The sequence below is a fragment of the Arachis stenosperma genome, chromosome 8, assembly GCF_014773155.1.
Source record: "Arachis stenosperma cultivar V10309 chromosome 8, arast.V10309.gnm1.PFL2, whole genome shotgun sequence".
Taxonomy (NCBI): domain Eukaryota; kingdom Viridiplantae; phylum Streptophyta; class Magnoliopsida; order Fabales; family Fabaceae; genus Arachis; species Arachis stenosperma.
Genome location: NC_080384.1, coordinates 34,445,863 through 34,470,084, shown reverse-complemented (window position 1 = coordinate 34,470,084; position 24,222 = coordinate 34,445,863). Strand labels below are relative to the sequence as shown.

General features: G+C 30.9%; 4 protein-coding genes across 4 annotated transcripts; 3 read left to right on the top strand and 1 right to left on the bottom strand.

Moving 5' to 3' along the window:
• The first annotated feature begins 2,012 nt into the window (after nucleotides 1-2,012).
• LOC130943715 (probable L-type lectin-domain containing receptor kinase VII.2) lies at nucleotides 2,013-4,428 on the top strand. Its single transcript, XM_057871718.1, has one exon. It carries the CDS (start codon nucleotides 2,109-2,111, stop codon nucleotides 4,221-4,223), a length of 2,115 nt encoding a protein of 704 aa, XP_057727701.1. The 5' UTR covers nucleotides 2,013-2,108; the 3' UTR covers nucleotides 4,224-4,428.
• Nucleotides 4,429-4,859: 431 nt separating this feature from the next.
• On the top strand, nucleotides 4,860-7,361 carry LOC130944178 (L-type lectin-domain containing receptor kinase VII.1-like). Its single transcript, XM_057872367.1, has one exon. The coding sequence runs from the start codon at nucleotides 5,050-5,052 to the stop codon at nucleotides 7,114-7,116; it is 2,067 nt and encodes a 688-aa protein (XP_057728350.1). The 5' UTR covers nucleotides 4,860-5,049; the 3' UTR covers nucleotides 7,117-7,361.
• An 8,499-nt stretch (nucleotides 7,362-15,860) lies between these two features.
• On the top strand, nucleotides 15,861-18,114 carry LOC130943799 (probable L-type lectin-domain containing receptor kinase VII.2). The gene has a single exon (XM_057871822.1). It carries the CDS (start codon nucleotides 15,861-15,863, stop codon nucleotides 17,955-17,957), a length of 2,097 nt encoding a protein of 698 aa, XP_057727805.1. The 3' UTR covers nucleotides 17,958-18,114.
• A 9-nt stretch (nucleotides 18,115-18,123) lies between these two features.
• LOC130943801 (probable serine/threonine-protein kinase At1g54610) lies at nucleotides 18,124-23,321 on the bottom strand. Its single transcript, XM_057871823.1, has 8 exons — nucleotides 22,424-23,321; nucleotides 21,524-21,808; nucleotides 21,010-21,327; nucleotides 20,709-20,936; nucleotides 20,367-20,467; nucleotides 19,839-19,953; nucleotides 19,009-19,479; nucleotides 18,124-18,644 (listed from the first exon to the last, which is right to left on the bottom strand). The coding sequence occupies exons 1-8, from the start codon at nucleotides 22,802-22,804 to the stop codon at nucleotides 18,480-18,482; spliced, it is 2,064 nt and encodes a 687-aa protein (XP_057727806.1). The 5' UTR covers nucleotides 22,805-23,321; the 3' UTR covers nucleotides 18,124-18,479.
• Nucleotides 23,322-24,222: the final 901 nt, after the last annotated feature.

The window sequence follows — 24,222 nt, the reverse complement described above, 5'->3', positions numbered from 1 at the left end:
AAAGTGTACTTCAACGAATTTGGGTGTATTTCTTAAATTCTTTGGGTGTATTTTTGTAATTCTTTGGGTGTATTTCTGTAATCCTTTGGGTGAATTTCTGTAACCGTTTGGGTGTATTTCTGTAATCCTTTGGGTGTATTTCTGTAATCGTTTGAGTGTATTTCTGAAGTTCCATTATCTTTAAATTTAACAAGAAAATTGTTTTCACGAAGGAAGAAGAAGAAGAGTCGTTCATAATGTATGGTGAGTAGCGCGCTTTGAAAACAGAAAGTTATTGAATAACGTACGTTTTATTTACTTTGAATGTAAAAGTGTGTAATGCGTTAATTAAGTGTAATGCGTGTGTTTTATTGGGCTTATAAGACTTGTAAACTAAAAAAACTTGTATTGTGCGTGTGTTTTATTGCGTGTGTAGCAAGCCTCTTTTGTAAATTATAATAAAGTTGATAAAGTGTTTAGGCCACGACATAAATTGAAACAAGATCTCCTCCGTGGAAAAAAAAAAAATGGTGGCACGATTTATTCATCAATATTCAATACAACGTGGCTTATGAGTTATGAACCCAAAAGAGAGTGTGAGACAAAACACTCCCTCACCAACTCACACTGGCTGACGTATCACGAATTATGTGATTGCAACTATTGCCTTGTTTATTATTCTCATCATTTTTGTTTCCTTTCATGTAATGATATGTTTCTATATTTATTTTTGGTAATCTTTTTTCGGGAAAAATTATATCATCCATAGTGTCGCTTCCACCATGCTTTCATTTTGTGTGGGCTGGGGGACTGCCTTGCTTGCTCCAATCAAAGAAACTAAAATAGAATTAGACAAGTCAAAATTATTTTATCTAATATTATATATGGTGTGTAGACTTTTTACCGTTAATTAATTTGATTATCTTTTCTACCACTAATAAAATTTATATTAGTTAAATTATGTAAAAAAGGTAGAAAGATAAGTTAGTTAGGAAGGTTAGGAATTGGTTAGCTTGAAATTGAATTTCACTGATTAACTCCATCTTTTGTAATTATCCAACACAAGAATAACAAAGACTCCTGCTTTTTAGTTTTAATTGTATCCATGAAATAGACACTTTTATTAATAATATACTAATATAATTACACACTGGTGTTAATAATGATAAAATGATAATAAACACTCATCCTTTATATTTTTTGATTTTTATCTACTACTCCTAAGTCCTAATATATAGAAATGACTAAGATAATGTAAAAAGTGTAATTCTATAGAACAAAAATAAGATAATTGCAAAATAAATAAACAACGGAAAGAGTGAGATAAAGTCGCATTAACTTGCGCACTTTAATTTAGCTTCCATCTCATGTAATGGGTCGGTCGATGTTCGACTCTTAGTCACTAATTAATATTTAAACAATTTGTTACATTCCCTTTATCATAATAATAGAAAAATAATTGACTATTGTCTATTGTCTATTGTAGTAGTTAATATCCCAGTTGCCAACTTGTCTTTACTGAATATATATAATCCTAAATTTAAAAAATATATTATATTTTCTTACAGAAAAAATAAAACTTTAATTCATAAAAAAAAATCAAAAGTCACTTACAGATAGTAGAAAAATCATAGAATTTATATCTAATAAAAAAATTAAGTATTATTTAAATAGAAAACGCAATATTTGATTATAAAAAATTTTAAAAGATAAAAATAAAGATAAATCCAAATCTATTGCATTTCTAAATCGACATAGACGTTCTGCACTATAATAAAATACTATTTCTCTTTTTTTTTGAATAAATCTAAATATTTTTTAAATCTTCATAAACTTTTATAAACAACAAACTTTTTTTTTAATAAGATATTCCTTCCAAACTTATAAAAATTATACTACCAAAATCGTAACACTTATAAAGATGAACTATTATCACCACAAATAACCACAAGAGGATTATATTAATTCTACTTGTTCAATTTTATTATTATTTTTTCCAACAAGGACAAGGGTCAATAGTCAATACGAAAAAACAGCACATGTTTTCTTGGTAAGCTTTGTACAAATTAAAGTACTAGAAAGTGAAGCAAAGAACCATCTTCTTCCTTTTTGATTGTCTTACCTTAACCATGAAGATGATGATGATGGTTCATGATATTCATACCTTGTTCTTCTTCATGGCCATTCTCAATCTTAACATAGCTCTTTTGAGTTGTGTGTCAGCAACTGAATTTGTGTATAACAGAAACTTCAACTCCACAAACACCAAGCTCTATGGAAATGCCACAATCCAAAACTCCATTCTCTCTCTCACTAACCAAACTTACTTTTCCATTGGCCGTGCCTTTTACCCTTTCAAGATACCAATGAAGAAACAATCAAATTCTACCCTTCTTCCCTTTTCAACCTCTTTCATATTCTCCATTGCTCCTATCAAGAACTTCCCCATTGCTCATGGCTTTGCTCTCTTCTTCACTCCTGTCATGGCCATCCATGGTGAACTCTCAGGGAACTACATGGGACTATTTAACCGTTCCACAGCAGGTAACGCCTCAAACCATGTATTTGCCATTGAGTTTGATGATTTTAGGAATGAGGAGTTCAATGAATTGAATGATAACCATGTTGGTGTTGATGTGAATTCAATGATGTCTGAGTATTCTGAACCTGCTGGGTTTTGGGGTGGGAAAGATGGTGAAACAATGGAGGAATTGAAGCTTGCTAGTGGTGAAAATTATCAGGTTTGGATTGAGTTTGATGGTTCACATATCAATGTTACTATGGCCATAGCAGGGCATAGGAAGCCTCAAAGGCCTTTGATTCATAATAAGCCTATTAACCTTTCTGGGGTTTTCTTGGATGAGATGTATGTGGGGTTTTCTGGGGCAACAGGGAGAATGGTTGATGAGTGTAGAATCTTGGCTTGGAGTTTTAGCAATTCGAATTTTTCGATCGGTGATGCCTTGCACACCAACCGTTTGCCTTTATTCGTGCATCCAAAGGCATTGATTTATAGATCAAAATATTTCATTTTGGGGGTCATTTTTGGTGGATTGATAGTTATTGGTTGTGGTACTTTGGTGTTTTTGAGTTTATTATTAAGATCCAAAGGAAAAAGAGGAGGGAAAGATGAACAGGTTGAAGATTGGGAATTGGAATATTGGCCTCACAGAATTAGCTATGAAGAGATTTGTGTTGCGACGAATGGATTCTCCGAGGAGAATGTGATTGGGAATGGGACAAGTGGGAGAGTTTACAAGGGAGTGTTGAAAGGTGTAGAAGTCGCGGTTAAGAGATTCAACCATGAAACTCAGCATGAGATGAGAGAGTTTCTGGCAGAGATCTCAAGCCTAGGGAGAATGAAACACAGGAATTTGGTTGGTTTCAGAGGGTGGAGCAAAAGAAAAGGAGGGAAATTGATCCTTGTATATGATTATATGGGGAATGAGAGCTTAGATAAGAGAATTTTTGAGTGTGAAGATGACACCATGATACTCAGCTGGGAACTCAGGCTCAGTGTGCTTCAAAATGTAGCTTGTGGAATTTTGTACCTACATGAAGGCTGGGAATTCGAGGTCTTGCATAGAGATATTAAAGCAAGTAATGTACTACTCGACAAGGATATGAACGCACGATTGGGAGATTTCGGCCTAGCCAGGCTGCACCGACAGGAAAACGTGTCTGACACAACAAGAGTGATTGGAACTCTGGGTTACATGGCACCAGAGCTAGTCCGAATCGGTCGACCATCAACCGCTACTGATGTGTACAGTTTTGGAATATTGGTCTTGGAAGTGGTGTGTGGAAGAAGGCCTATTGTGGTAGATAAACCTGCATTGGTTGATTGGGTATTTTCCCTTATGGAGAAAGGTCAATTGAGTTTTGCCGTTGATGAGAGGCTGAAGAATCAAAGTGGTTTCAGCACTGAGGAAGTTGAGAGAGTGTTGCATCTGGGTTTGTTATGTGCAAGTTCAGACCCTGGTATTAGGCCAGCAATGAGGCAAGTGGTGAAAATTTTGGAAGGAATAAGAAACTGTGATTGTAATGATTCATGCATCAATATGAGTCTTCTTGGGAAAATAAACTCAGCGGCATCATGGTCTAGGAGTTCAACAAGTTCTGCCACTGTGAATTATCCTACTTTTGATGAAATTTTGCAGACTAAGTTCTATTCCACAGCATCTCAAAGCTTCTCTTATCCAAGCCTACAACCAGATTCTGAGTCAATCTCAGAAGGAAGATGAGAATTGAAATTGAGTCTATCACCATGTAGAGTGCTAGAAGCACTTGCCGCTGCTTTGTAAGTCTTTTGTAACACTGAAGGATGATGCTTCTTGTCATCAATTTCTGTAACATAATTTTTTTTCCACTTTTGTTTAATTTTTTTTTAAATGTTCATTGCAACATTATAATTAATATATCTCATGGATTTGTCATTTCCATTCTTTATATGATCATAGTAAAACTACCTTATTTTAGTATTAGCATACCTATTGAATTTTTTAATTTGATTTTGATGTATTTTATTCTATGAATATTCTTTTGTCGACTTTTATTCAAGAGAAGGACTTACGTTTTTCCAACGACAGAGACACATTTTTGTACACTATAATAATATTCATATATACTAATTAATTCACAATGCGAAAGGTAGGTGCCATACATTTTTCTTTCAACCCATTTTTTCTACCTCTGTTTTGTTCCAAAGGAATACTCTATAACAAGAAGTTGCAACATGCTTCTAGTCAAAATTAAACTACCAAGTTCTCTAAATACCTCTTGTGGGACAGATGACATTTATGTTGACCTAAAATATTCTCAAATGTTTAAATCAGAAACAAATATGAGAATTGAGAAGGAAATGCTAATTTTCAGCAACCAAGGTTTGAGTTGATATGACTGATCTGCAATGACTTGTGTATGCCGGCAAGTACCTTTCAAAGAACATACCATTAACTTTCCTCCTCCTTATTATTTTTGACACTTCACTGGAGATAAAGAATCATATGCAGAGCCTTATTTCAAGTTTGAAAAGTTTGTGTACCATTCTCATTCCTCAGTTACATTCCAATGTCTCTATTTCATTTCCTTGTTATCCTTCTTCATATTGTAACCACTCTGAACTTAGCTTCAGCCACTGAATTTGTCTACAACACAAATTTCAGCCACAAAAACATCAATTTATTTGGAAATGCAAGTATTGAATCCTCCATTCTAACTCTAACTAATCAGAGTTTCTTCTCCATAGGCCGCGCTTTCTATCCTCATAAAATACCTACCAAACAAGCCAACTCTTCAACTCTTCTCCCATTTGCAACCTCCTTCATCTTCTCTGTTTCCCCCATTAAAAACTTTGTTATTACTGGTCATGGTCTTGCTTTCATATTTGCACCATCAAGAGGTGTAAACGGCAGATCCTCCGCCGAGTATCTTGGCCTTTTCAATCTCAGCAATGAAGGCAGTCCCCAGAACCATGTTTTTGGAGTTGAATTCGACACAATTATGAATGAAGAGTTCGACGATATCAATGGAAATCATGTTGGTGTTGACATAAACTCGCTTGCTTCGACAATTTCACATGAGGCTGGATATTGGTGTGGGAATGATGATAAGGAGTTCAAGGTGTTGAAGATAAGCAATGGAGAGAATTATCAGGTATGGATTGAGTTCAAGCATTCACAGCTTAATGTTACTATGGCTAAGGCGGGACAAAAGAGGCCTCGAGCGCCTCTTATCAGTATAAACCTTAATGTATCTGAGGTTCTTATGGATGAAATGTATGTTGGTTTCAGTGCATCAACAGGAAAAATATTAGACAGGGTTAATATTCTTGCTTGGAGTTTTAGCAATTCAAATTTTTCAATTGGTGATGCTTTAGTGACTGACAACTTGCCTTCATTCGTCCTTCATAAAAGATGGTTTTCCGGATTAAGAGCCTTACTTCTTGGAGTAATCAGTGTGCTAATCATTGGTTGTGGCTCTACAGTGTTGTTTGTGCTACGCAGGCGAAACAAGAAAGGTGAAGAACTTGAAGACTGGGAGTTAGAGTATTGGCCTCATAGGATTAGTTTCCATGAGATTGATGCAGCGACTAGGGGGTTCTCCGAAGAGAACGTGGTTGGTAATGGCGGAAATGGGAAGGTATATAAAGGAGTTCTGCAAGGTGAAGAAGTAGCAGTGAAGAGAATTCTTCAAGAAAGAGAACAAGGGATGAGAGAGTTCTTGGCTGAGGTCTCAAGTCTTGGTAGAATGAGGCACAAAAACTTGGTTGGATTGAGAGGTTGGTGCAAGAAAGAAAAGGGAAACTTGATTCTTGTTTATGACTTGATGAACAACGGAAGTTTAGACAAAAGGATCTATGACAGTGACGAAAACATGATGCTATGTTGGGAAGAGAGGATAAATATTTTGAAAAATGTGGCTGCAGGGATTCTATACCTGCATGAGGGTTGGGAAGTTAAGGTTTTGCATAGGGACATCAAAGCAAGCAATGTTCTACTGGACAAGGACATGAATGCAAGGTTGGGAGATTTCGGATTGGCGCAAATGCATGATCATCATGGACAAGTAGCCACCACAACACAAGTATTAGGCACAGTAGGATACATAGCTCCTGAAGTAATTAGAACTGGAAGAGCATCAACACAATCTGATGTGTATGGTTTCGGAATAATGATGTTGGAAGTGCTTTGTGGAAGAAGGCCAATTGAAGAACACAAGCCAGGGCTACTTGAATGGTTGGTCTCCCTAACGGTGAATGGCCAGTTGCTTAGTGCTGTTGATCAGAGATTGAAGGCTAAGGGTGGATACACCATTGAAGAAGCTAAGAGGTTGCTTCATTTGGGTCTGTTATGTTCAAATTCAGACCCTAATAAGAGGCCAATGATGAGGCAGATTTTGAAAATGCTAGAAGGTGATATGGAAGGAGTTGATTCTGATGAAGAAAATATGGAGATCAGTTTACTAGGAAAAATAAAATCAGCATCAATGTGGTCTGATAATGAATGTACTTTTCCACAACCTACTTTGGATGAAATTAGGATATACAGTTATAGTTCTATGATGATTCCTAGAAGTGGCTCAGGTACCATTCCTCCAGAATTCTCACAATCAGACATCATTAGAGAAGGTAGGTAACATTTTAGTTGTTGCAATTTTCAGATTATCTACCATGTTGAATAAAGAAAATTCAAAGGGTCTACCTTGTTAGAAGCTTGTGAAAAACTACCAGAAAAAGCAATTCAAAGTTTTTCAAGACTTTTCAATGCACGTGACCAATTGACGTCCAAAGAAGGACTCATATATTCCTGTGTAATTAAAAAAAAGTGAATTGATTTACTACTGCTATTTTTGAATTAGTTGTTTGCCTATCCTTCTTGTTTATTGACAGGTAAAATTTAGAGATTTTTTTTTTTGAAAATGTTATTTGAACATTTAAAACGGTGTCTACGACAGGCTTATAGATAAAAACAACGAATTTGGATAATAAAGTGCGGACCACACCAAAATCTAAAGGTGATGGAATGAGTGTCGATATCTATCTATTCTTAATATATAAAAGTAGATACATAAGCATGCACCACATTATTTTTGAGACATTTCTTTTTTCCTACTAATGTCATTTGACAATATTACTTACTTGGCACAATTTTAGAATCAACTACTCAATTCTTGCCAAATCAACTATTATTTTCAAATCAGCAAAAAAATAAAATATACAAATAAAAAACTAAAAAATAGAATCCAATAAATTTGTAACCTCCAAATATATTGAATTCATATTCCTATATTTATTATATCTTACTGTTATAAACAATACAATAAATTTATAACCGCAACAATTAATTTATAAATTAAAAGTTTAAAAAATAAAAATTATATTTTATTATTATAATTATGTTTATTATAATCATTTTAATTTTTGCCAATGAGTTATACCTCAAATGACATAATCTCCTATATTGATCGCGAGTTATACCTCAAAGTCTAAACAAAATTATGGTATCCAATTCCTTCTTCCCATTTTACCCTCTTTCTTTTTTCAAAAAAAAGGGTTTACCCACTTCACTTTTAATTAAAAAAAACTGTTACTACGTATTTAATTTTTTATTTTTTAAAAAAAAAATTGTTTTTACCCATGACAAAGTTTAAAACTAATTTATTTTATTTCAAGTAATAACATAATTTATTGATATTCTATAACAAAATTAATTAAATTACAATACACGGTTTAAATATTTTTCTGATATCTATTGTTTATCTTAAAAAAATTACATATAAATGTGTATTCTTAATTAAATCTATACCAATTAATTAAATTACAATACACGGTTTATATATTTTTTTGATGTCTATTGTTTATATTTTAAAAAAATTACATACAGAAGAGTACTCCTTAATCAAATCTATACCAATATATAATGAATTATACCAATGTATAATGGGATAGGAAAATTTGATATCTAATTTCTTCTCTCTATTTTACCCCTATTTTTTTATGTTCATTAAACACTGAATTCAATATAATAAACTGTTACTACGTCCTCCATTTTTTTATTTTTTATAAAAAAAAGAATTTATTCCACGACAGAGTATCAAACTAATTCACTTTCAACCCACGACATATTTTAAAACTGATTTACTTCCAATAAAAAAACTGCTACCACTACGTACTCAATTTAAAAACTGACCCACTTTCAATAAAAAACTGATCCACCTTCAGTCGTACTTAACTCCCAAGAGAATTAAATTACTCTTTCACTTTCAATTTTGGTCTCGCAAACATTTTTCTTCTCTGCATCTCGCTATCACGAAATCAACAATCACGTCAACATCAACTACTTGGACAGAATCTGTTAGGCGAAGAAGACAGAAAATGACAGAAGAACAAAGACAGCAACACCTAACTAGAAGACGTGTAACTTATTGGGAGATAATTCGACAACAAAACAAGTTGCCATATCAACTAATACAACTACATAAGTGGAGGTACCACAAACACAGGAGAGCAAGTTCTTCAATTCTTTATTCCAATAATTTATCCTTTTATTAATTTTATCCGTTTTCAATTTTTCTTATTTCTCTTTCTAATTCTGAATGTGCTTCTCTGTATGTAACAATTATTTGGATGAGTTTCTGTGATTTTCTGAACTAGACAGTGACTATGCTAAATGTTGATTTTGGACGCCATGTATGAAAGGAGAAAAAAATAATTAGGGATGATAAATAATTTTTTATCAATTTTATCGTTTTATTTTGGGTATATTCTTTATGTGAGTACTTTATACCAATAGTTGATCTCATTATTCAATTTTTAGTACTTCTCCTCTCACCATTAGGTGCACTTTTCTGTATTATTACTGTTGTCATCATTCTCCTTCCTTTAATATCGTGATTGTATCGCCTTCATTTTTTCCTCGCTTCCATTCACTACAATTGCAAATTTTATACCGTTTTACTGCAGTTATTAATTTCACGCATAACTTTCACCTTCATTTTCCTTTCTCTTCAGTTTACTTATCAAACTGTATTAATTTTTATATATTTTTAATCTATCTTTTACATCCAAAGTTTTATTTCATCAATTTAATTTTAAAAAAATTATTATTTTTTTATCTGATATTTGTTTTTAAATTTTTTTTGACATATATATACCTATCAATAATGAACCGAACAACTCTCATAAATTATTTTGTTAATTTTTTTTTTATTTTTTAAATGGTTTTGTACAGGATAAAATTATTTTTAAAATTTTTTAAAGTATTAATTATGTAAAATATTCTTTTAAATTTTAAGTGCATCAATATTTACCCTTTAGTTAAATCTCAATTTTTTTAAACTGCTTTGTATTTAATAATGTTATTTTTTTAATTTTTTAAATTATTGATTATATAGAGTATTGGAATTAAAATTTGAGTACATAAATATTTATTTTTAAATTAAATTAAATAAATTATACAGCAAGAAATTTAACTATTTTATATTTCACAATATTATTTGTTTGGCATATAGTCCTGATTATTTTATGAGTTTAATTTTGATGGTGATTAGATGCACGTGTAAAACTATTTTACACTAATAGCACATCAAAATTAAATTCTTATTTGATTAGCATAAAAAGACGAAAAAAATTGCAACTACCAATGATTTGTTAAAATATTGATATGTTTATTTCTTAAACTATTAACGATGTAGAGTTCTGACATTTAAGTACATGAAAATTTGTTTATAATTTAATTAAAATAAATAATTTATTTTTCAAAAAAATTAATTAATTAAATATTATTTGTTTGGCATATAGTATTGATTATTTGATTGGCATATAAAAGATGCAAAAAAAATATATATGTATCTATCAATAGTAAAGTGAAAAAATTCTCATAGATATTTTGCTAATTATTTTTTTAATTTTAATCAGTTTTATGTTGGTTAATATTTTTTTTTATTAAATATTAGATTGACATATAACATTAAAGATATGGTAGGATAATAACACCTATGAATTAGTTTTTTTAAATAACCTGATAACACAACAAATATCTAAATTTTTTGTTATATATTTTTTAACAGTTTCAACCTTTACAATATTATACAAGCTAATTTAGATAGCCAATATAAAGTAAAATAAGTAACAACAAGAAGATATAGAATTTCACTTTTTGTTATATAGTACAAAAATAATATAATAATATAATAAATTATAATAAAAATAAAGTAAAATAAGTAACAGGAAAAAGATATAGAATTTTATTTTTTGTTTTGTAGTACAAAGATAATATAATAATCTAATAAATTATAATATTCTGGTACAAAAGAACATAAAATTTAATCAATAATACTATTTGTACACCAAAATCAGCCACCAATATATTTGTGTATAATAAAATGTGTAGTTTAATTTATTTTCAATGTGTATTTGTATTCTAGCATGTATTTTATACTGGTGGCGGACTTTGGTGTACACATAGCATAACTCAAACTTAATATTATTCTTTTCGGTAGCTTTTTATCTTTTTATTTTAATTTTATTAAAAAATACTAATATAATTTACTTTTAACTTTTAAGATAAATGTAAGGATGTGACATTTTATGTATTAGATAATGTAAAAAATTTATTATAGAAGAAGTTAAGAATATAATAGAGAGAGAGAGAATTTTTTAACCTATTAAATATGAGTTATATCAAGTGATGATTAAGAAATATATTAGAACTTTTAATTCAAAAAAAAAATTTTTTACTCTCTTTATACAGTGTTTTACTTTAACTAACTATATTTTTTATGAATAGTATTTAAGTGACAAACAAAATAGTAAGAATGTTCGTATTAGATTATGAAAATTAATATCATCCTTATAGTAGGATCGCATTATTTTAAAACATACAAAATAAAATAATAAAATATAGTTTAATTAATTTACACAATAAAACAAACGTACAACTTATATAATAGTAGTCAAATGTAAGAAGTAATGACAGTCTTTTATTCTAAGGGCCTATATTAAATTGCAACTTAATTTTATAATTATTAGTTAAAAACTTACAATAATGTACTATTTTTATTATATTAGTTAAAATAATATATTTTAAAATTATTTTTTAAGGATTACTGACATCAAATTTTGATAATTTGAGCAAAAATTTCGAATGTTTTATGTGGGTACATTTTTTTAATAGAATAATAAGACAACTTAAAATTCACATCAAGAAAAAACTATTGTTTTTATACATTTAAATATTCAAAAGACATAAAAACCAATTCTTTTAACAACACTTCAACGACTCATAAAATTAACATAATAAATGATTATAGATCAAAGTGATAAACAAGATTGAAAGTTGTGATAACAGTACTTGGTGATAATTAATTACGATTGGGTGAAGAGAAAGTGTGAGGAGAAGAAAAAATGAGAAAGGAGAATAAGGCAGTAATAGTGTGCGATAGAAATAATAGTAAGAGAAAATAATAGTGTGTGGTACAATAAGAAGATATAATAAAAGTATACATTAATAATTCAAAAAAAATCTTAAAATTAAAGATAATTTAATAAATTGAATATAAAATTTATAAAATAAAATATTTTTTATCTATTAGAATTATGAATATAAAATTAAAAAATAAATATTTTTTATTTATTAGAATTATTAATAAAAATAAAAAAATACTTTAAATATAAATTTTTATATTTACTTCAAATTAAATACTGTTAAAAAAATAAATAAATAAACTTTATAATATTTATAAATAATTACTTTATAAATATTTATCTTAATTTTATTACACATAATAGCAACATAATAAATTTTTTAATATCTTATTTAATTTAAATTTATAATTTTTGAACGTCTAAAAGTTAAATAACTTATAAAATTTTTATATTTATTTTTAAATATATTTTTTAATTTTTAAATTATTTTATCAAATCTATAATTAATTGAATTAATTGAATTTGTCCCTACTATATTAAGGAATCAATTTAATTGAATAATCTTGAAGTGTTTATATAGTTATTTTTGTAGTAAATAAATCTGATAGTTGTTCAAGACTCAAAAAGTTATTAATAAGGATATGTATGATGAACTACGAAGATTTTTTTCAAGTACACAATTTTTATATTCTCCTATTTTGTTATTAATTATTCTTATAGTTTAATATTTAAAAATAAAAAAAATAAACATTCTCATTTTTTCTTTTTTTTTTCATTACTTATAAGAAAATGAAGACCTCTTCAGATTCATATTTTGGCCTACCACTTAAAAAATATGAACACAAATATAAATATCTGTGATATTTAAGTAAAAATTATCTTTTGTAAATAACTAATATGTATTTTGATTTATATATAATTTTTTTGAATCAGGATAATATTATTATCATTATTTTTTGAACTATATATATATATATACCTCTTTATTGTGTGTTTTTATAATTTAATATTTTAAAATTTTTTTATAATAGTTTTAATTTTAATAAAATATTATATAAATAAAGTCATGTTAATATTAAAATAATAAAAAAATATTTATCTAATAAATTTAAAAAATAAATAATATATTAGCAAAAAATAAATTTTAATTTAAAAAAAACAATAGAAAAGCGGCTGAACAGGCACGATAGTGCCTGTTGAGCCGCTAGTTTTTTATAAAAGCAAAATAATCATTTTAATTTTTAGAAATAACATTAGGTACAAAGAACTATTATTGTAGTTTTTACTTGTTAATAAAAACAAATTCTATTTTATTTTACCAATATAAATTTTGAAAAGAATATTTAAAAACTAAAAAAAACAAATTTATTAAAAGAGTATCAGAATGAAACCAAAAATTATATGATATTAGACATACATTTTCATATTAGATACATTCGTAGTATATAAGATGCATCATGCATGCATGTTTACCTCAAAACACTAATTAACTATTTTCTTTAAATCAGCAATACATAACACTAATTAACTATTTTCTTTAAATCAACAATATATATATATATATACAAATAAAAAAATTAAAAAGTAGAATTCAATAAATTTGTAACCTCCAAATACATTGAATTCATATTCCTATATTAATTATATCTTACCATTATAAATAATACAATAAATTTATAACCGCAACAATTAATTTATTAATTTTTATAAATTACTCAATAAAGGTAATAAACATCCATATTACAAATGTCATAATAATATTATTAATCATAATAAATGATACGTTATAAGTATTTAAATTCCATATATAAGTCTCTTATAACTATTCCTTCATATAACATCAAATTTAGCACAAAAAATTTATTTTCGAACTGCACATCTCAAACTTACTCAATAGAGCATCATTTTTTCAAAGCAGAACGATTAGAAATCGAATAACTATCCAAGATCTAATGGTCATGCAATGAGAATCTGATGATCAGCTATGATAAAAAAATCACAACATGCATCATACATTCATACTTACTCAAATACCATATACATAATGATAACATAAATTGAATATTGGAATAGGAAAAGATCTTCACAATTTTAGCAACTATAAACAAAATTGATGACAAATTAGTATGGAACTATATTAAATGTAAAAAGTGTCAGAAGAAAGCATATAAAAAAAAGAAACAACTACATTTGCGACACATGTAATCAAACACCACAATATCCAACAATAAGGTAACTCTATATACTTTTCATAATCTTATCTATCAAATTATTAGTTGCTAGCCCAATACTTATTTTAGGTTCAGAATTCAATTAAATGTTTTAGATCAAAGTGTTACAATAACTTTTGTACTATTTGATGGCGACGCAAAAAACTTATTGAGTACAACTGCTTCAAATCTAATGACATTTCAAAAAAATAATGACATTGAAGTATCACCCCATCAAGAGATTAAGGAGAAAGAAAACCATACAAATTCAAGACACATCTTCGAAAGAAGAACATACATATAAAGATGGAACCAAATAATACAATAGAAAGTGTATCAAACTCAACAATTCATAAAAAGCATGTCTTCGCAAGAATCTACGACAAAAAAGAAGAAAAAAGAGGAAAACACCAACTCTAACAACCAACAAAAAAAAGGAGGACGAGCGCCACATAAGATGACTAAGTTCATCAACTAAAATAAATACAAAAATCAAACCATCAAATAAAAATGTTACTTTGTACAACTCCAACATCCAAATCTTTTGTACTACAAATTATTTTAAATAAAACACCTTTTAAATTTAACTTCAATTTACACATATTTAATTTATTTCTACAAAAATAATAATTTTTAATATTTATTATATACTATCATTAATTTACTGTCTCGCGCATTGCGTGGGTCTCATTCTAGTAAAATATTATGTTTAGATATTCAAAATGCATTTCGCACTCAGAAATTAGTATCAATTAATTCAGCATGCAAACTTATAAGATTTATGTACCTCTGAGCACAAGTAGTGTTCGCTAAAACAGTAACTGAAAATTTGTTAGAATGAGCTTTTTATAAAGAACTTAATACAAATAATTTGAAGCCATATATGGAGTGGCCCAAAGAAGTAATTTTCCATTTCATTAATATCATCTAAATAAATTTATGATATATGTTGAGATGAAAAAGAGACATAAGTACAGAAGCTGAGCCTTTTTTGGTTTTTTTTTTTTTCTACGGTATCCTCAATTTAGTAGATCAAAGATTAATGTGTTACGAATCTGAACTTCATTTAAAAATTTGCTGTATGTATATAGCGAAACTTGAACTCTCTAACACTTGTTTAAGCGAACGAAAGTGATTGGACCAACCCAAGTTTATTTTTTTTTTTGGGACTATTTAGGGTGCATTTGGTTTCATTTTCAGTTTCTGTTTTTATTTTCAGTGTTTTTTGTTCTTTTAATTTTGTGAAGAAAAAAGTGAAAACAGGAGGTGAAAACAGAAAACAATATTTTATTGTTTTTACTTTTTCCTTCACAAAAATTTAAAAATAGAAAACACTAAAAATGAAAACAGAAAATAAAAACGCAAAGCAAACACACCATTAATTGCTCAAATTAGCTAGGTTACCCTCTAGAAACTTGGCATAGTTAGATTAATGACTCCGCAAGATATTCATATCACTTTCTCTGATGGAATAGCTACCTTCATCATAGGTGAATAATGTCTAAAATCTTGATAAATTGTATTACATTTGAATGCCAAGTATACCTAAAGATGAGTACTTCACGTGCATGCCAAATTGCCAAAAGACAATTTAATTTATGCAACGACTTCTGTGGTGAATTGATGAGGATTGACCTGCAAAGACTTGAATGTGTCAGCAAATACTTTTCGAAGTATTAGATACGATACTTGATATATCTTTGCTGCTCTACACTCTTTTGGAGGATTCATAAGACAAAAATCATATGCATCAACCTGTTTCAGTTTGGAAAAGTTTTTTCATAATGTCTCTACTATACCTCGTTCTAATTCTTCACACTTTAACCACTTTGAGCTCAGCTTCAGCCACTGAATTTGTCTACAACACAAACTTCAGCAACAAAAATATCACCTTATTTGGAAATGCCAGTATTCAGTCCTCCATTCTCACTCTTACAAACCAGAGTTTCTTCACCATTGGCCGTGCTTTTTACCCTCACAGAATACGAACCAAACGAGCCAACTCGTCCACCCTTCTCCCCTTTGCAACCTCCTTTATATTCTCTCTTGCCCCCTTCAAAAACTTTGATGCTGGCCCTGGTTTTGCTTTCTTGTTCACACCATCAAGAGGTCTAAATGGCACAACCTCAAGTCAGTATCTTGGTCTCTTCAATCTCAGCAATGAAGGCAATCCACAGAACCATGTTCTTGGAGTTGAGTTTGACACTATTAGAAATGGAGAAGTATTTCAAGACATAAATGACAACCATGTTGGTGTTGACATAAACTCACTTGTTTCCTCGGTTGCACATGAAGCAGGCTATTGGGGTGGGAAAGATGATAAGGAATTCAAGGTGTTGAAGATAAGCAGTGGGGAGAATTATCAAGTATGGATTGAGTTCAACCACTCACAGTTCAATATTACTATGGCTAAGGCAGGAGAAACGCGGCCTCGAGTGCCTCTAATCAGTTCGAATGTTAATCTTTCTGAGGTTCTTGTGGAAGAAATGTATGTTGGTTTCAGTGCTTCAACAGGGAGGGCAATAGATAGTACTAAAATACTTGCTTGGAGTTTTAGCAATTCAAATTTTTCAATTGGTGATGCTTTAGTCACTGATAATTTGCCTTCATTTGTCTTTCATAAAAAGTGGTTTTCTGGATCAGGAGCTATAATTGTTGGAGTCTTCATTACTACAATTATTGGTGCTGGGTTTGTGTTGTTGATTTTCTGTAGGGAAAACAAGGCAGATGAAGAACTTGAAGAATGGGAATTGGAGTACTGGCCCCATAGGATTAGTTTCCATGAGATTGATGCAGCAACAAGGGGGTTCTCTGAACAGAATGTTGTTGGTAATGGAGCGAACGGGAAGGTATATAAAGGGATCTTGCAAGGTGAAGAAGTTGCAGTGAAGAGAATCCCTCAAGAAGGAGAAGGGATGAGAGAGTTCTTGGCTGAGCTCTCAAGTCTAGGAAGAATGAGGCATAAAAATTTGGTGGGGTTGAAAGGCTGGTGCAAGAAAGAGAAGGGAAACTTGATTCTTGTTTACGACTTCATGAACAATGGAAGTTTAGACCAAAGAATCTTCGAGTGCGAAGAGAGAATGATGCTAGGGTGGAAAGAGAGGATTGAGGTTTTGAAAGATGTGGCCGCAGGGATTCTTTACCTGCATGAGGGTTGGGAAGTTAAGGTCTTGCACAGGGACATCAAAGCGAGCAATGTTCTACTGGACAAGGACATGAATGCTAGGTTGGGAGATTTCGGATTGGCACGAATGCACAATCATCAAGGAGAAGTCGCCGCGACAACTAGAGTGTTAGGCACAGTAGGATACATAGCTCCTGAAGTAATTAGAACAGGAAGGGTATCAACTCAATCTGATGTGTATGGTTTCGGAATCTTGGCATTGGAAGTGCTTTGTGGCAGAAGGCCTATTGAAGAACACAAGCCAGGGTTACTTGAATGGTTGATGTCCCTATCAGTGGCTGATCAGTTGCACAGTGCTGTAGATGAGAGGTTAAAAGCTAAAGGGGGATACTCTATTGAGGAAGCTGAGAAATTGCTTCATTTGGGTTTGCTTTGTTCAAATTCAGACCCTAATATGAGACCAATGATGAGGCAAGTTGTGAAAATGCTGGAGGGGGAAATGGAAGGTGTTGAGTCTAATGAAGAAAGTGCAGAGATGGGTTTACTTGCAAAAATAAAATCAGCAGCAATGTGGTCTAGAAGTGAGTGTACCTTTCCTCATAATGATTATCCAACCATGGATGAGGTAAGGATGTTCAATTCTAGTTCTATGATGTTCAGTTCTAGTTCTATGATACAACATACAAGTGACAACAGTGCCATTCTAGAAGGCAGATAAAGTTTAGGTTCAAAGTTGTTGCCGTCTTTAGAAGTGTCTCAATGCATGTGATTAGATAACCTCCAAAGGAGGACTCTTTATTAAGTCCTATTTATAAAAGTAGCTTTTTCTATTATTCATTTGCCAATCCTTATTATTGTTCATTGACTTAGAAGAAGGGAAGGAATATTCAAATCAAATTCTTTTTATAAAATGCCACAACTTACATTATTGTTTATATAATTACAAATTGTGCTTGCTTGAACATACTTTTTCAGATTCTGCAATGTTTAGATATAAATAATATTGCCATTAAAGGAGAATGCTACTATGCATAAAATTGAATTCAATTTATCATACACTAGGTAAACCTAAAGGTGAGATGGACGGTTGAATAATTTGAAGTACATATAAACATCACAATCTCACCTTTAAATGTACCTAATGCATGTTAATGATTCTTGTGTTGAATGTAGGATGCGTAATAATTATATATAAACAGAAATGAAGTATGTGATTGACTAATGACTAATCATCTAACTTTCACTTTGCATGAATCTTGTCACCTTTGGACCTATCATTTCTTAATCGCCTTGAATATTCTTGGATCTTTCTATCATGTTCTTTGAGGATCTGATCTACATTGTTTGATGAAACCACCAATGGGCCAGAGAGATACATTTTGTTTCCCATGGACTCACGTCCATCCTGAAATAGCGACATTATTGTTCAGCAAAACCACAGGATCAAAAGCAAATTTATAGAAAATAATGACAAATATTGGCATTTTTTATGATACAAGGATATAATAAAAAAAATGAGTTCTTACCAAAGATAAAAATTAGTAAAATGAGTTCTTACCAAAGATGGGAATTAGTAAAATGAGTTCTTACCAAAGGAAAAAGACTTGTACGAAAAAGTAACTGTAAGCAAATTATTTTGTCTAGTGTTTATTTTAGTTTGTGAAGTAAAACCTAGATATTTTAACTTTCAGAAAGTACTTAATTGTACAGCCAATTTGGTTCAAACAGAACACACCCCATAAGACAGAAGAGAAATCTAAAAAACTAACCTGAATTAAATTTTCAGTGGGGATTTTTCCTTCTTGAAGTTGACTGATATCGATTCTCTGAGACAAGCGAGACCTATCATGCCTCCTCCTTGTTCCTGAACCACCATTAGTCGAAACAAAAGATTGTTGTAGTTGACTTGTTTTCTTCGACTTCAAGGGAACTGGCTTTTGTTCTTGATCCTGAGACACCGTAGTCCTAGATGCCACTAAACCAGACACTTTTGAAAGATTGGCTTTGTTTGATCCAGAAATCTGGTCACCAACTTCGTTTCTAGCCTTTTCCCAGGCAAAGACCGGAACTAATGGACCTGAATGTGAAGGCCTCCGATAAAGAGGTCCAGAGAAGTCATTTTCCATTTCTTTAGTGTCATTTGACTGGTTATGTGGAAACACTAAATATCCAGACACTGCTTCGCCGTGAGAGTTTAACAATCCACTCTGGCTCTTTGAGCTTGAACAATGTTGCCCTTGCTGCATCCAATAAACTTGTCATATATCGAGATGAAAATTGAAAGAATATTTTGCAGTTCAGAGGGCAAAAGGAAAAAGAATAAATAGACATTTTTTCTCCCTTTTGGCATATTTTAACTAGTTCTTCTAATTTGAAGAGTATATACATAGCATAGTGTCTCATTGTATCTGTTTATACTTAGCAAAGCAAGCAATTAAATTGGAACTCTCAAAACATAATTTTCACTTGCCATTATCATCCTATGAAGAACAATCATGAGAAATCCTATAACTGGATGTATTCAACAGAGGCAGGTCATAAAAATTGATTTCAACTAGGAAACGTAACAAGGAGAAATGATGAAGCTTGTTTGAATTACCTGCACTGACTTGCGGGAGTTAACATTGCCTTTTGATTGGACAAAAGAATGTTGTTCGTTATCCTGTCTGACTCTCCATCCAGATTTTTGCTGCTTTCCCCCAGCAGCTCCTTGCCTAAGATGATAAACAAAAATGTATATCAACAATATTACTAGGTAACAAGTATAGCTCCCATATATGTACAAATGATGAATCATGTCATGCACAATACAAAGTCGACATAGGCCAAGAAACAAAAGCTGCAGTTGATTGAATTGCTAAAAAGCTTTAAGAGGAAACATATTACTATTTTTTCCAGACTTCAAACACCAATGATATGCATATTTCTTTGTGTTATATGTATTTGATTGACATATGATGTTGCTTTTGTTCATGTTGAATATCTCATAGGCTATAATTTATTTCCGAATGATAGTTTATGTTCTAATGATGGAATATAATTTTCCACTTACAGTTAATAGAAAATGCATCTCAATTTGTCTTTGTTCTACTTAAAAAGAGAATAATGATAATCTTATAGCAGGTACCTTCTTGTTGCCTCATCCAAGATTTTAGAGTCAATCTCTTTGCTAGGAGGATATTTTGGTAAACTTGATGGATCACAAGCAAGGGGTTCCAATTTAAAGAACTGCCGATAAAAGGGGGTAAATATCAAAATGGAGAATTACTGCCTCCAAAGAGTCTTAGAAAGGAAAAGGTTCCTTCAATATCTTGTAATACAGTATTACATGAGAGATATAGCACTATCTTACACACAGTATGCAGAGAACATAGTCTATGAATCTCACAAAACGCATTACAGATAGATGAAAATCAAAATCAATCTAAACCATATTAACTGCACTTGCTGAAAACATAAATCCACTTACATCACTCTTTAGAGCATCGGCTGCTGTTCCTCGATTTGTAGGATCAACAGAAAGTAGGGTCTCTATAAGCCTCACGGCAGCAGATGGGCATTCCTTAAATGTGTCTGTAATACATCGCCTATAATGGTGCGGAGGCCTGAATACCGTTGAATGTGGCAACCGCAATTTGCGCCAGTAGTCCTCGGATGGTGATCCGCAAAGTTTAAAAATCTTATGCAATTGCTCAACCTACAAGGAACTAAAAGTAAGCTAATGTAAAATATCAATTCAAAATTGTGCACGAGATTCTGAAAAATCATACCTCTGTTTTTCCAGGCAATATGGGCCTGCCAGAATATAATTCTCCAAGTATGCAACCAGTGCTCCACAAATCCACTGCAACTCCATAACGAGATGCTCCAAGTAAAAGTTCTGGGGGTCTATACCATAGAGTTACAACACGGCTGGTCAATGGAACATTATGATGGGGATCTAAAAAATTTGCCAAGCCAAAATCTGCAATCTTTAAGATGCCGTTATTGTCAATGAGAAGATTTGAGCCCTTTATGTCACGGTGGAGGACACCATGACCATGACAATGATCTAATCCACTAAGGAGCTGCTTCATGTAGCATTTAACCTGAAATAAAAAGGAAAATTACTTAGATAAGTTAGACCATCAGACTAACGAGTTACACAATAAAAAGGTTAATATCAAATAACAAAATGCTTCTATCATTATATCTGATAGGAATATGCATAATTATTGATAACCAGACACTGCAAAAGCTTAAACTATTAGGTAAAGACTTGTGAAAATTTTTAGTAATTGGTACCTGTGGTTCAGAAAACTTAATGGCAGGATTTGCTGCAAGTCCAGTAAGATCATGTTCCATATATTCAAAAACAAGGTACAAGCTGCGAGATGTTGGCGCTGTTATCAAACCCTCCAACTTTATTACATTTGGATGGTCAAGCCTGCGCAGAATGAGGATTTCCCTTGCCATAAACTTGACACTCTCAGGATCGAGATTATCAAAACGTACTCTCTTCAGGGCAACAATCTTTTGGTGAGTTATGTCACGTGCTTTATATACAGTACTATAAGTTCCTTGGCCAATCTGCACCATATGATACCATCACATCAATCATTTAGAAAGTGCAAGTGAGGAATGTCATCAAATTAACAAGTTCACACACACAAAAATAAAAGAACAGTCAAATCGTCTTAACTTGCATTCTTTCTCTTGCCTCCCCCCACCCTCCCCCCTTCCCTTTATTAACCATAATAAAAATAATGGAATGATGCAGTATTAACTCCATTTTATAAAACATTCAAGTATAGAAAACAATGCAAAATGAATTACACACAAAATCCAGTCATCTAAATAAGTGTATACCAGCTAGCAGCCACATTTATTGCCATGTATGCTTCAAATGTAAAAACATGATTCATGCGCATGTAAAGTATCAATGAAGTTAGTTATCTTCTGAAATTTAATTCCCTTCAAATCTTCAGTATACTCTACATGGATTCATTCACACACCATAAGACACACAATTACCAGAAATGAAAATGTAATTAATCTAGTAACCCTCTTTAAATAAGGAAAACTGTAGATACTAATTGAAGTTAAAATTTCCCAATAGTAAATTAAGCAAAGCATGTATTAAGTAATTAGTAATTGAGATGTGAGAGCAGTAGAGCACATAGTCATACAAAATTAGAGCCTTACTTTATAGAACTTCTCAAAAGTATTAGCACTCCTAGGTATCCACCCTCTGATAGCTTCACCAGCAACAGAAGAAAGCCATGTGGGCCACCCTGCTGCAACTTGCTCTCCCTGTGAAGCCTTTGGAACTCTTCCAATTCCATGATGATAATTATGATGATGATGATCAACCACACCACTCAATTCATGCTTCTCTATTTTATTCTTTAACTCAACACCATCCAAAACCTTATTATCCTCAACTCTTCTAGAAGAATTCAGCCTTGGAACACTGATATTTGATGATACCCTTTTGCTTGATGATGATGATGATGCCAATTTCCTTTTCATACCTTCCCTACTGTCATCAACAGCTGCAGAACTCTTGGAAGTTATGCAACCCATTATTGAAGCAGCGACAATAAGCTAATCTAATATATGCAACAACTTCAAATCTTCAACAACTGTAAATATTGCTACCCTAGGATAATATCAACAACCCCTTCATGTAAATTCATGCATATCACCAACTAATCGGGGAAAGAATGAAAGATAGGAACTTTTCCCTATATGCATGCTCATATAACCATTGCCATCTAACAATCGTGTTTCAAAGTTGAGACCATGAATAGTATGAATTTGAAACTTTCAAATTGACCCCATTTTTGGCCCAATTCTAAAGTCAGCAACTTCGAATAACTACGCAATTGAGAACCCTCCACTAACACAAAAGAAACACCGATCGTTAAAATTCAAAAAGGAAGCGTTTTTCCATCAAAAGATGGGAAACAGGATCGTGTATGTTATGTGGAGCTTGAAAAATTAAAATGGGATTCAAGGGTTTTTGGGTGAATGGTGGATCTTATGCTTAGTGATTAAGAAGTGTTGGTTGGGCCGTTGGGGAATGGTAATTAAGGATTAAAAGTTGAACGCGTATGCATAGTTCATAATTCGTAAATCATTAATAAAATTATTGAAAATGATACGCGTATTCAGTCAAAGATCTCATTTTTTTTTCTATCTTTCTGAAAAGTTGACTCCATCTTTTCCTATTTGCTTTTCCATGCTCACGCAGTCACAATAGTGATAACCAGAAAACTACGGAGTATAGTTCCGTAAATTTATTTATTTATTCATTGAAAAAATAATTTTTAAAGGATTAAAATAATAAAAAATAGTTTAAAAAATTTTATATTATGATACAAATTTAATATTAACTATATATCTTTTAAAACATTTTAAAAATGAAATTTTCATGCGACTATTTGATAGTATAATTGGAAAAAAATATTTTTTATCTTTAAAATTTTATAATTTTACATTAATTTTTTGTTTTTATAATTTTTTTTGTAAATGACAAAAACTTTAAAAAATTAAAAAGAGTTTAGACATTGAATTTTATTCTAATATTTTGCATGGATCTTTTAAATAATTATCTGAATTCTCACCAAAATTTAGAGTAAATTTATAATTTATTGATTAAATGCAAAAATAATTTAAAATTTTGCTATTCTATACCGTAAGAGTATATCATAAAAAAATATTTTAATGTTATTTAAAAGTAATTTTTTTTACGCTTTCAACATATAGAAGTAATAAATAATATTAACATATTTTTTTATCGTATACTTAATTTATATCTTTAGGACATAGGATAGCAAAGCCTAATAATTTATTATTTATAAATAAATAATATTTTTATTAAAATTTTAAAATATTTATTTAAAAATTTAATCATTTTAACCTTTCAATAATATTTTTATTAATATCTAAATCTTTTAAAAATATTTCTTGTCCAAACCAATATTTTGCATGTTATAATT